The following is a 14,587-nucleotide window of genomic DNA, read 5'->3' as shown; positions in this document are numbered from 1 at the left end:
CCTAGTAAATAACTGAAATCTAACTGAAAGCTAGCAAATGTCTAGTAAATAACTGAATACCAACTAACTTCGAAAATACAAACAAATTCTAATATTTAAAAGCTTGGTTGGGGAGAGAAATTTGTCCTGAAAAACATCCACTAGATTGTAACTTGAGTATACATGTTTGTTGGTTCAGTGTGGTCTGTATGTATACTAAATCATAACTGCTACCCAATGGCATGCTATTTTTTTCACATAACAGCAAAAAGTAATGTCTCTAAAATGTTACTTTTAACTTAAAAAACAGCAATTTAAAAATAATACAGCTTAAAGGGCCAAATAAACTTAAGGATCTGGAATGCTCTTTAATTGAGCTATTTAAATACTAAATTTTTCCCAGGTATAAAAAGAGTAGCACCAGATTTTTGCTTTTCATACAAAATAAAAGCCATAAATTTGAGGGTTTTAATATTTGCTAACATCTTTCAAAACTTTTCACATTTACCAATTTCAAGTAAGTTTACAGGATAGTACTGAAATAAAAAGTAAATGGTGGAAAAAACAAAAAGGTGGATTAGGTAATCATGTCTTTTAGGTTCTTTATCAGATCTGTAAAACTATCATTTATATATGTTTTCACTGGATATACAATACACCGTTAGTTTTAGTTATAAATATCAATTGCAATTTGAAGCATTTCTTCAAAAAGGAAGCAGAAGTATATAATTTAAATACACATTCATATTTTTCAAACATGTAAGACTTACCCGTCTTCGACAGAAAGGGAGGCCTTGGGCAATGATGCTAATGCTAAAGATCTTCATCACAGTTTGATGTGGCAGAGGCTCTTTTGCACTTTTAAGATCAACAGGAACCAAGCCATGGTTTAGAGTAGCTTTTCCCGGTTTTGACATTTTAAAACTCTTCTTGGTTGATGAATACTCTCTACATGTAATACAGGCACATTACTAAAAACTCTAACCACCAAATTAAAAAATATATATATAGATATATATATTTAATAGTAGTTTTAAAAGGCTGAGAACCCAAGGCCTGCTGCTTTTGTCTTTCAACCTTCTCCTACCAAATGTCCTGACCTGTCTGAGGCTTGGTGAAGAGCAAACTATCCTAGAATAGCCAGGAATTATAAACTACTGAAGTGAAAGCTCCTGCTCCTGCCAGTCAAACAGCTGGTGAACCTCCCATACAAAGTCAGTAACTTGAATACGACCAAAAGCAGAGCTGTGCTGTGGAACCCCTTTTAATGTTTCTCCAACTAACTAGGTGGTTCCTAGAGAATTTAAGTAGTTATTTTCTTTATAAAAACAATGAAACAAAACAAACCCCACACTGTATCCTCTCTTAGATATCTTATCAAGTCTTCCTTATCCAAATATCAGCATTAATACTTCAGGAATGCTTTGAATTGTTTCAAATTTAAGGAGGGGTTTATGCATGCTAAAATATATATATATAACACATAAGCGTGTTCTACTTTTGATATACTGCAATGAGCACTATTTCCAAGTGTTCATCTTGAGCATGTTCTTTTTCTACATACCACTCTTCATCTTATACTCACATAGACTGTAAATGCACTCTAGCTCTAACTATTAATAATGCTTCAGATTGATCTTCCTACAGAATTTGGTCAGTCTTAGTTCAATTTCTATGATTTTGGAAAACTCATTGATTTTACTTGAAAGAAAAATAGTCTTGTGGTTTATTAAAGATATATTAAAAGATTATTTATTTATAAAGTAACTTACGAAGGCCAGTAATCACAATCATATGCCATTGACAATAGGGATATATATGTGATGTGAAATGTGCTGTTAGGAGATCCTGTCATTGGGTGAACATCACAGAGTGTACTAATACAAACTAAGACAGCTGTGATGTCACTAAGTGATAAGATGTTACGGGACTACCTTCATATAGGAGGCGAAATACTGTGCAATACATGACTCTACAGTAAAATGGATAGTAAGTAGCTAATTCATTGAAAATCCATAGTGCCTAATTTCTGCAATGCAACATAGACAGATAAATCTTCCTAAAATACAGAAATGTGGTATTAAAAAAAAAATCTATTCCTCAAGAACTTTCAATAGCTCCCCTAGTCATTGGGACTAGGGGGAAAAAAAAGTTTCGAGAACACAACTCCTCAAATGAACCCAAATTAATTGTTCCCATATTACCTCAAATAATTTTCCTAAATTAACCACTTACGTGGTAATTAATTTTATACTTCCTTCTATATTCAAGCCTATGAACTACACTGTTATAAAGATATGGAAAAAAGCTCAATGTAAGAATAGATAGTCCTAATAGGTAGTAGACAATTTGTGAACTATCTATTCACAATTTTCAGTGAACTAGTTTGTTCTCTCCTTCTATTTTCTTCTTCCAATAGCCAGTCATCTCACTTATCTCTCCTTCTCTTTTAATAGAACGTTATTATGGGAAGTTAGAATGTGATAGGGAAAGAATTACAAAGGAGATTGGAAGAAAAGGGTGATTTCTTTCTTTCCTTTGGAGAGATCCATCTTAGTGAATATAAAGTGGGCTTCTGGGGAGATATTCATACACAAGAAATAGTCCCAGTCCTAACCTGATGCCATGCTTTTATAGAAGACCTTTCTCTTATATCACAATTCAAAATGTAGTTGAAAATGCAAAGTCACTGGCAGAGTTGATACATCTCCATTTCTGGACATATACCCCAAAGAATTTAAAACATGGACTTGAACAGATATCTGTACATCCTTACTTATAGCAGCATTATTCACAAAAACCGAAAGGTGGAAGCAACCTCTCCAAACATCAACTGATGAATGGACAAACAAAGTACAGTATATACATAAAATGAAATACATATTTAGTTTTTAAATAGAAGGAAATTCTAAACATGTTATAGTATAGATGAACCTTGAAGACATTATACTAAGTAAAGTAAGTAAAAAAAAAAGATGCATAGTGCATGATTTCACTTGCACGAGGTTCTTAGAATAGTGCAATCACACATAGAAAGTAGAGGGTGGTTGCCGGGGCCAGGGGGAAGTGGAACATGGGTCAGTGTAAGTGGTACAGAATTTTAGTGGAGGAAATAAGAAATTTCTGGAGATGAAAAGTGGTAACAGTCACACAACACTATGAATGAACTTAATGACACTGAACTATATATTTTAACATGGCTAAGATATTCAATTATATATTATAAGTATTTAACCACAACTAAAAAATATCTTAAAATTTAAAAAGTAAATGACTAATAATATAATCATCACACAATAAAAATCTCAATAGAGGTCCAGGGTTGGGAGAGAAGAGATAGTATTAGGGTACTGGAAATCTATAACTTGATAAAGTAGGGGGGAAAATAAGACTGATATTCAAGATACATAAGTCTATAGCCCCACCAGGGTATTACTACCTCTCAGAATAGGCTCATTCTAGTTTCAGCATCTCCTCTGAAGTTCACTTTATTTCCTAAGACCTATAATTTTTTTCACTTATATAATATAACCTTCAGTCATATCTTGTCTCTCATTTAAAAATCCCTTTTGTTAAAAAAAAAAAAAGTAGCTCCTAAGGAATAATCCTCCTCCCAGTTACCATCACCATCTGCTTTGTTAGTATTACAATAGAGTTTTATGTAAACTGAGATTTATTCTAAAAAAATCTATCAATTATAATCTTTTAAATCAGTTCATTAACCTCTTCCCAAAATTTCTTTTTCTGAATCACAGATATAAACTATGTGAAAAGTGAACCAGAAAAAAATGTCCCTACATTCCATAACTTTAATATTTATTTGCATAGAAAACTAATAAAAACAGATCAGCTCTGACTTATCTTTCACTTAATGGGTTGAAGATAGCAAAATGAAAATTATAAATTTTTACTATTGTTTTTTAAATGTCTCAAAGAACCTCAAAGTCATATGTATTTACATGCATCTTTGGAGCCTAATCCTAATGAAGAAAAAAAGTTTGGGGATTGAAAAGAACTTAGGGAGAATTAAAACTAACCTCAATGGTTTTCACTCCCCAGTGTCTTCAGGGGTAAAAATTACTATGAAGTAAAACTTGACTTCCCCTTTTCAAGAAACTATTATGGTGATAATGGAATACTAGACATCAAGTTCTGGTAAGCACAAAGTAAAGACATTCTAATTCAACTTTTTTTTTTTTAAATTGGTAAATAGCTGCCCTCAACTGGATAGTAGGGGGTACTGCAACTGCAGCAAATTATCATCAAATGGAATTATATGTCTGTTAACAGTGTCTTTTTTTAATTTTATCTTTTATTTGTTCTTTTTAGTTATATATGATGGTAGAGTGTATTTTGAAAAATTTATACAAACATGGAATACATCATTTTTTAAAGTCATTTTTAAGTAATTGAGCAAAGTGAGTGCTAACTTTCAAATGTATATACAAGTTTCATATTTGGGGGAGGACTTCAAGTAATAGTACTTCTATTTGCATGAACATGTGGAAAACAACAAATCTTTGAGGATTTAAATATAAAAGAAGACTCTATCAATAAAGGAAATCATAGACAATATAGATGAGAGCCCCCTAATACTTTACATTGGAGCTAGTCCTGTGGGTATAAGACAAGACAGTCTTGGTCTCAATTCTACTTTTAAAAATATTTAAGATACTCATAATTATAACAACCACTACTAACTTCTGCTTTACCTCCAGATGATACTACAAGAATTAAAGCTACAATAGCAGGTGGGAGCATGAACTCTGAAGCCAAACTGCATTAGTGTATACCTTGGTATCAGGGATGACTTTAAATTAATCTCTTTGTGCCTCCATTTCACCTATACAGTATCTACCTCATGACCAGATGCAAGTATTAAATGAGTTTGTGCAGACATACAGAATAATGGCTCACTTCTAGTAAATGCTTCATCATGATCACTACTACTATTATTGGGATCAAAAGTCACATAGAGCTGGGCATGGTGGTACATACATAATCCCAGCAACTTTGGGAGGCTGAGGATTATGTATGTAGGAGGATTGCAAGTTCAAAGCCATCCTCAGCAATTTAGTGAGGCCCCAAGAAACTTAACAAGACCCTGTCTTAAAATAAAAAATAAAAATAGAAGGGCTGGGGATGTGGTTCAGTGGTTAAGTGCACCTACATTCAATTCCTGATGTGGTGGTGGCAGGGATCACATGGAGCTTTGTAAATTACAAATCAATTTCTAAAGTAACTAGGAAAGAAAGCAGGAATTCTAAAATCCACCCAAAATAACTCTGGAGTATAATATTTTAAAACAATATCTATCACTTTCAGAAATCTTCCATTAATTCCTTCAATAATTTCACCTTAAAAATGAAGCTATAATATCTTAACTGTGATGTCTTGGCATTTTAAGATGCCAGCTTAACAATACCATCCAAGAAGAGTTTAAAACTAGAAAGTTTGTGGTTCAGAAAAGGTCTCTGAATAAGGTGATTTATTTTGCCTACTCATCACATTCTGATTTTCTTTCTTCTAAGTTTGCATTGGCAGACACCATTATATACAAATGTTACATATAACAAAGTATCACTAGTATGGTATTCAGATCACAGATTCATGTACTCCAATTTTCTTTTTTTTTGGGGGGGGGGGTCCCAGGGATTAAACTCACTCTGCCACTGAGTCACATCCTCAGCCCTTTTTTTGTATTTTATTTGGAGATAGGGTCTCACTGTGTTGCTTAGTACCTCATAGTTGCTAAGGATGGCTTTGAACTCACAATACTTTTGCCTCAGCCTCCTGAGCTGCTGGGATTACAGGCATGCGTCACCACACCCAGCTTCCAATCTTCTATTAACAACAACAAAAAATGCCATTATGGCAATTTACTCTGGACTTCCACATTTTATTTTTCTTTCATTCAGTAGTATTACACAGAAGATTAGGATTCAACTACTCTTGACCAAGGGCCACAGCATGAGGAATGCAAAAACACTTTTCCATTTTCCAGAAATTCTTCTTGAATCAGCTAAAACAAATCACTTGGAAGACATATGTTTACCTACAAGCACAAATGATATTTGTTTTATTTTTGTTTGAGCCAGGGTTTTGCTACGTAGCCCAGACATGGCTCAAACTCCTGGGCCACAAGCCATTCTCCCCACTAAGCCAGAGAGTAGATAGAAACACAGCCAGGCACCATCACTCCAGTTCTAGGAACAAATGATTTTATATCAAGAGTTTCCAGAGTCTCACCTCAAAACCTTTGACAGGGAGAGTATTAACATAAGTTCCATAATACTCCGATGTTCCTCATTGATTCTGTGAATTGAAGCAACAAGACCTACTTTCATAGAAAGAGAATATGTCAGATGCTAAAAATTACATCACTACTAAATGAAAATAAGCCAGAATCAATATTCTTTTAATAGAGAACAAGTATACTCAATTATTTAGAGATACAGACTAAGATTATTTTTTGTGCTGAATCAGTTTTTAATCTTTCCTAGCACCTTGCAATTATCAAAAACCTTAGTTCTCTGCTTAAAAATAAATGACCCATCAAGCTTATGCTAGTAATATCTATAGAAGAAATCCAACAGTATTTTTCTGCAGTTGAAGTATATCATTACTTCAACTGCAGAAAAATAAATATAATTAATTATATTTATGTGAAAATAATAAATATATGGTATACCTTTAAATTTTTAACATTCATAAAAAGCACAAGTCAAATGAATAAAAATGTTTTATGAAGGTCATTTAAAAATGATGCCCAAAAAACTTCTAAAGAACTTTACATGTTCAAAGTACTCAATAATAAACATTATGACTTTCAGTTATGATGTTATTGAAATATCACACTTATATAAACATTTAAAGAATCACAATATATTATTATGCTTCCCTGTTAATTTTATCTGGAAACCAAAGGAAGACCCTAACTACTTAAGAGAATCAAACTTGGTTCTGGAAAAGCATGTACATATATATAGGTGTTATAAAAATGTGACCTCATCACTGGACCTTTGCAAAATAAAAGCATTGTGTATATGTACATACATGTATATGCAACATTTTCAAAATAAAAATGTTAGACACTACCAGGATACATAAAGTATTTCAACTATCTGATGTATATGCAAGATTATTAGACATTTACAATTTCTGGAAATGCCCAATTATTTCAAAGTGACTGGATGCAAATCAGTTATAAATTAAAATACAGAAAATCAAACTTAAAATAAGTTCTAAAAATGACCAGTTTAAAGCTGAAAAAACCAATCCACAGCACACCAAAACCTCTAAGATTTTTTAAAAAATAAATAACTATTTATTAATTTATTTACAACCAAATTATACTTTGACTAAACTATTGATTTAGCCAACAACCAACTTCTAGCCCAAGTTACCTGGAGTTTATACTCCAGGTAAACTCACCTTCGTATAAAGAATAGTGGGTGAATTTTAAATTCAAATTTCTGCTCCACCACTAACTATAACCTTAGGTAAGTCCCTCTTTTCAGACTTAAGATTTTCTACAATGAGGAACCTTGGCCAGACAACTTAGAATGAAGTTCCTTATGGTTTTAAAAGTATATTGAGCTCTAATAGTATCAGGTATATATACAGCCTATTTATAATGTATTGGATTGTCAACTTGACGACCATTACTTTATTATAGTTCAGTGAACAGTAAAGTGTTCTTACAAACTTCATCCAAATGAAATCCTCTGCTTGGATTCATTTGTGTATACCTTCTAAAAAAGAGGCATCATGCATGTGTTATTAATCAATATGTGTTTGTGTTGTATATTTTAAAAAAATTAATGGAAGAAATTTATAAACATGATAATTTAAAACCATTATTAAAATCAAGAAAAACAGCAGACTTTTTCTGATTCCACGTTATTATAGTAATTTGCATATTTTTATTTTCTCTCCCACTTACCACAGTAATCTAAACAGTGACAAAAGTATATTTGATCTTTTAAGTAAGCAAGCTTCAGATTTTACTCCTATATTTGTGTATAAGAACTTTAGTTGTGTGTGTGTGTGTGTGTGTGTGTGTTTTCTGTGGTACTGGGGATTAAATCCAGAGCCTTGTGCATGCAAGGCAAGTACTCTACCAACTGAGCTATGTCCCTAGTTCTAGTTGTTAACTCTAAAATGATACTTTCCCCCATTCTTTCATTAGACATTTAAAGAAATATTTCAGATAAAACAAAAATTCAACTATCAGATTAAATTTTATAAGTATTTCAGACATGCCTTGTATGAAGTCCTCAATGACTATAACATAATTCACCTCATGATTAACTTTAACTCTTACAGTCTGCTTTGGGTTACCCCAGCTGTTAAATTGGCCTTACACAGCTGCTCACCAAGAATTTAGCTGATGATTATTATAGTTATATCTTTAAGTCAACTATGACAAAAATGACACAGTAATTAAAGGTATTTTAGACATGCAAAAACCTCTTGTGATGATGGAATAAGTGGATTGAGCAACTTTATTTTCTACAATTCTCAAAATTTACGTGTAAGATAAAAACTATTAGTTTTTTAAGGTTCCTCATTTAAGTTACTTTTATGAATGAGTTAAAACAAAAATTAGTTGATCAATCTTACAGTTAATATAAATACTACTTATTGCCTCGCATGGTAGCCCATGCCTCAAATCCCACTGGCTCTGGAAGATGAGGCAGCGGGGATCACAAGTTCAAAGCAAATTTGTGAGGCTGTAAGCAATTTGGTGACACACTGTCTGAAAGTTAAAAAAAAAAAAAAAAAAAAAAATTAAAAAGGGCCAGGAGGCTGGAGTTGTAGCTCAGTGGTAGAGTGCCTGCCTCACATGTATGAGACACTGGGTTCAAACCTCAGTACCACACACAAAAATAAATAAAATATTAATAAAACAAAGGTATTGTGTCCATCTCCAACTAAAAATATTTTAAAGGCTCAGGGAAGGGAGTGTGCTGGGAATGTGGCTTGTGGTTAAGTGCCCTTGGGTTCAATCCCTGATATAAATAAATAAATATTACTTATTAATATATAATCCCCTGTAAAAATTCTAAAGACTGTTACAGGTCAGTAAGTCATAAATAAGAATAGTACCTCTTTTAAGGTTTATCAGTTAGTTAAAAGTAAGTAATACAGGTGATTTTGTGGTAGAGCTTTAACAAAATTAAACCAAAACTAAGCTACAATTCAGAAAGCTCAACAAACTGACAGTCAACACATCATAAGGATTTTTCCTATAAAAACTAAAAAGCTAAATTTATTGAAACGTAAAATATCTGACAGCATTAACAATTTGAGAAAGTAACATAGTAAAGAGGGAGGAGATAACTGAACTGTTTTCTACGCTGTTGAGTTTCCGATGCAATTATGAATACAAATCAATTACTTTGGGCAAGACATAGTATAATTTATATAATTTTCACCAACATATCATGAAAGCAAAAGATTTATTAGTATTCACTAAAAGTACCTCATAGAATTTAAGTATAGGATTACTTTAAACACAGAAAATACTTATAGAACAAAGGTATAGAAAACAGGGGCTGGGGATGTGGCTCAAGCGGTCGCGCATTCGCCTGGCATGTGTGCGGCCTGGGTTCGATCCTCAGCACCACATTACAAACAAAGATGTTGTGTCTGCCGAGAACTAAAAAATAAATATTAAAACTTTCTCTCTCTCTCTCTCTCTCTCTCTCTCTCTCTCTCTCTCTCTCTCTCTCTCTCTCTCTCTCTCTCAAAAAAAAAAAAAAAGGTATAGAAAACACATCTAGGGCCTCATTCCTGGACGGGCTGACAGGTGATACCACTGGCCTCTGACATCACTGAAATTACATATTGAACAAAGTACACTGATAAACATCACCATTAATGTTACAGCTGAAGTTTAAGTCTCTATTCTTTCCAGTAAGTAAAACACTAACTGGCTATCCAGAAAAATTAAAAATGAATAATCAAAAACCCTACCCTTGCAATTCTGGAGAATGTCTGAAATAGAAAGATTTGGGGATGAAGAACAAGTCGTCTAGGGATACCAAGAGACTACTGGGTTTAACAGGATATATAAAAGAAGTGTGCAGCTGTAAAAGTTTTAAGAATTACTTGTCTCATTTCAGATTGGAACAATGAATTGCACTGAGAGTTTAAGTCCAGTAGGTCTAATTCCTAAACTCATTCTTTGCAATAGAATATCTGTTCTAGAAAATGTTTGGTCCTAATCATAAGAAAGCTGTGAAATTTCCTAACCTAGTTGTTTGGATACTTATTTCTGTTTTGGATATGCAAATTTGCCAGATATCTAAACTGTAGATAATTGAAATAAAGCATTGCAGAAGACATGTATATTATATATAGACTCTGTTTAATATACCTAATTTTTATAAAGTCCAAATAGGGAAGAAAACAGGATTAAAAACAAAAATATTATAACAGCTGAGAGCAAACTGTATTCTCAAAGATGGTCACAATATTTTCTTCCATCTTGTATGCTCTTCTTGCAATGTGACTCTGACACTCCTTCCATTGAGAGGTAGAGGCCATGCCCTCTTCCTTTAAGAAATGGTCAGACTTTTGTGACTGTTTCAACCACTAGTGATGGTAAAAGTGACATGTGAATCCCCATGCTAAGTCCTTAAAAAAGAGATTCAGTAACTCTGAAGGCTGAGAAAAGAGAAGGCCAGCCTAGGCATCTCAGCAAGATCCTGCCTCAAAAAGTGGGGGAGGGGGTAGAGGACTGCAGAGCAACCCTGGGTTCAATCCCGAGTAAGGGTGTGTGTGTGGCTGGGAGGGATTCAGCCTCTACCTTGCTGGAACAGGTGGTAGCCCTGACGTGCTGTTGAAGTAGTCTCCCTGCCTAGAGGCCACTATGCAGAGAAAGAGCACAAACTAGCCCCAGTAAAAAGAAGACATATGGAACAGTCCCGAGACTAGAAGAGAAAAAGATTCTTGGTCATCCCTCAGCTGTTGTAGACTCCTGCTGTTTCACCTCCAGAAACAATCTGATTGTAAACCTGAATTAGTAATGGCCAGGTAAGCGCTTAAATTACTAACCTACAGGAACAATGAACATTAATAAATAAAATCATTTTTGTTTGTTATGAGTCACAAAGCTGTGGAGTAGTTTGTCAAGAACATTGGTTTGTTGTAATACCTATGATTCTAGTGGAGTGTTACTTTGAAAATTTAACAAGAATGGAAAGGACAAAGGATGATCCTCTTCAAAAGGTAAGTGGCCATTTTGAGGATGGCAAAATTTTGGGTGACAATTTCCAATACTGATAACATCCACTGGAAATGATGCATTTAGCAAGTCTCTAGGTAATTTCAAGACAAAACTTTAACATCTATTATAGAGTACTTCGGCTTGAATTTATATACAAACCAGCCTGATACAAGACAAAGAAAATTAACTCATTTGAAAATTGCTTTCAATCATGCACTTTTCTTTTTAGATTTATCCTTTCTCATATATATATATATATATATATATATATATATATATATATATATATATATATATATGTATATATATGCATATAAGTTTAGTTGTAGGTGAATACAATACCTTTATTTTATTTATTTTTATGTAGTGCTGAGGATGGAACCCAATGCCTCATATGTGCTAGGCAAGCACTCTATCACTGAGCTATGACCCAGACATGCAATCATATGCTTTTTTGTCTTTATTTCACAGACTCAAATGACTATAGATGACCAGGCAGTAAAATAACAGAGAGAAATGAGTCAGGTTAAAGACCTGGAAAGCCTACTCAAAAGGAGCACTAGATAGGTCATGTAATCACTGGGCCCGGTAAGGCCAGATATTTCATAGTTTCAAAGGCAGGTGAAAAAGCAGTATTTTTATATATGAACTTTCTGCTTTTCTAAATGTGGGCAACAAATTTTAATAATGTGTTAAAACAAATAGTGTATGAAACTGTGGGAAGCTATTCTAACACGTGATTGGGTGACTCCCGTTAAGGGCCTGAGGCGCTTTGGCTGTGTCGAAGCTTTCCCCGACCCTTTCCTGATGAGAGAGCCCATCCGTGTGGGGGTGTGCCTGACCACTGACCCCGGGGACCCAATCACTGACCCTGACCTTGGAGTGCAGCCCCCCCTCAGCCTTCATTGGATGGAATTCTCCCCTGAATCTCTTGTTCCCCAATAAAAGGCTACTCCAGGCGTGTTCACTCTCTCTCTCTCCTGCTAGCCCTGAGTAATCCTTGCTGCCCTGCTGGGCGGCTAGAGGAGCGAACCAGAGAGGGGAGCCGTCTGGGACCTAGCAACATAAATAAGGTAACTGAGTCTGTGTGTTTTATTTCGATCTCTTCTAACTAACTTTATGCCTAGAACCTCATTAATGAAACCATTGCGCAGGCCGCGTGGTAGATGAAACATCAGTTGGTAACCACTGTCCTATTCCCTTCTGGAGTAAAGCAGAGGGGGAAAAGGTAATAATGATGAAATAAAAAATTATTAATATCCATTCTAGTGATGCAGGAGGCTGATGAAGATTCCAAGTTCAAGTCCAGTCTGGGCAACTTAGCAAGACCCCTGTCTCAAAATAAAATAAAAAGGGCTAGGGGTGTGATTAAGAGGGAGAAGGCCTCTGGGTTTAATCTCCAGTACCACACGCACACACAAATTAGTAGTATCTAACTGATACAGAATAACTGTCTTAAAGTTAATCTTCTTTTCTATACCAAGTCAACAGAGTGACATAATGAGAAATAAACTCCAAACTAAAACTTTAATAAGCAGTACAGATATACTTGAGCATATTTAAAATTTTCACTCATTGAACTCTTAAGACAGATGGAATCACATTGGTTAGTACAAACAATCCATTCTAGACAATTAAGTTTTTAATGTAGACAAATAGAAGGAACATCTGTAGCAAATGAGAAACTCTTGGCATTTCCTGAATTCACCAGTAACTTCATCATACTTCCAGTCCCCATTTGCATCTGATTTCAATAGCCAGAAACCATCATTTAAGACAAACCAGAACACTGAAAATTAAAGCATTCACACTTTGAAAGTAGAGCATCTCCTAAAAGCAACTGCTATTTCTTTTCTGGTATCAGGGATTGAACCTGGGGCGCTTAACCACTGAGCCACATGCTCAGTCCTTTTTATTTTTTATTTTGAGACACAGTCTCACTAAGTTGGTTGGGGTCTCGCTCAGTTGCTGAGGCTGGCTTTGAATTCACAATTCTCCTGCCTCAGTCCCAAGCCCCTGGGATTATAGGCATGCACCATCATGTCTAGCCTGCAAAGGCTATTTCTAAAGCAGAAAAGCCACCTTGAAAAATCTACATCAGCACAGACCACCTGACAGAAGGACAAGACAAAGTTGAATAAAGCAGGCTTTTTTCCTAGGGGAAAAAAAAATATAAAAAATTTATACATTATAAATTTATATATACATACATATATATACATTTTTTAAATTTCATCTTTATTACATTTTCCCCCCTCCTTTACTCCATATATAGATTTATATAGCATATATATATATTTATAAATGTGTAAATTTATACATTATAAAAATGTATAAATTGTTTTATACTTTTTTTTTTCTAGTGACCCAAAAAAACAAACATCACTCCTCTACTTACTCTTCCTATAATGAGCAGTTTCAGTTTACATGCAAGATGCAACCCTGATAACAATACTTAGTATTAGGAGGAATCAAGTTAATATTCTATGTCAGATATACTGAGTAATTATACCAACAGTTTACAAAGAGTGCTCTCTAAAATATATCCTAAATGGAGATCATTTCAACCTTCTTGAAACTATTGTTTCATTTGTTTATAATCATCTCTTTCTTCACTGTGAAAAAATTTAGGTATTTTCTGTAGTACTAAGCAACAATTCTAGGATTTCTAAGCTGTGCCAAGATGATCCATTCTCTCCATTTATTTCTGTTCCAGCCATTCAGCTCAAGGACACCAATTATCATCACAGAACAGAACCTGTACTTTCATCTCTTCTGAACATTTTCATGTAGTGACTCAGAGAGACCCAAGATTACTGAAAATTTCTTTTAGTCTTTTACAAATTCCTTCTAGGTTCCGCATTAACAATCCATTATGGGAAAACACCTGTCAGTCAACAAGAGTGCTTCATGCTGCTAACAAAACTTACAATATCAAATAGCTGAACTCTATGCTAAAAGTCATAATAATTTAGACTAAAGTCAGTGGAATAATTTAACACCATAACTAGGGGCATATCCTCAAAACTAAAAATATTTTCCACAGTATACCATCCAGAATGAACTAGATAGTCAATCTAGTTTTAGTATAGCCTTGTAACATTACAATAATTAATTTTATGAAATAGCTAATTTTTATTAAGGTTTTACTATCTGCCAGTCACTGTCCTGAGTACTTTGTACAATTATCTCACTCAATTCTCTCAGTAACACTATAAGGTAGGCGCTACTACCATCTCTAAGTTAACTCTATAAGTTAACAGCTTGCTCAAGGTCAAACTGCCATTGAGTGAGAGAGATGGTACTTGAAAGACCCAGTCTGACTTCAGAGAGCATATTAACTACCACTGATCATAAGCTTGCACTCTCAAA

The 14,587-nt window shown here is 34.2% G+C and overlaps 1 protein-coding gene across 8 annotated transcripts in view; it reads right to left on the bottom strand.

Annotated features, from left to right (window-relative positions):
* The window catches only part of Fbxw7 (F-box and WD repeat domain containing 7), a 191,219-nt gene that overhangs the window by 58,560 nt on the left and 118,072 nt on the right, over positions 1-14,587 (bottom strand). The window contains exon 2 of one of the 8 annotated variants that reach the window (XM_005337603.5): positions 750-927. The exons of the other annotated variants lie outside the window; for them this stretch is intronic. Coding sequence (XP_005337660.2) covers positions 750-927 — 178 coding nt within the window. The remainder of the gene's footprint in view (positions 1-749; positions 928-14,587) is intronic. 8 annotated transcript variants of the gene reach the window in all.

This window comes from Ictidomys tridecemlineatus, chromosome 9 (genome assembly GCF_052094955.1).
Source record: "Ictidomys tridecemlineatus isolate mIctTri1 chromosome 9, mIctTri1.hap1, whole genome shotgun sequence".
NCBI lineage: Eukaryota > Metazoa > Chordata > Mammalia > Rodentia > Sciuridae > Ictidomys > Ictidomys tridecemlineatus.
The sequence above is the reverse complement of the archived record's forward strand: the minus strand, read 5'-3'. Positions and strand labels throughout refer to the sequence as shown.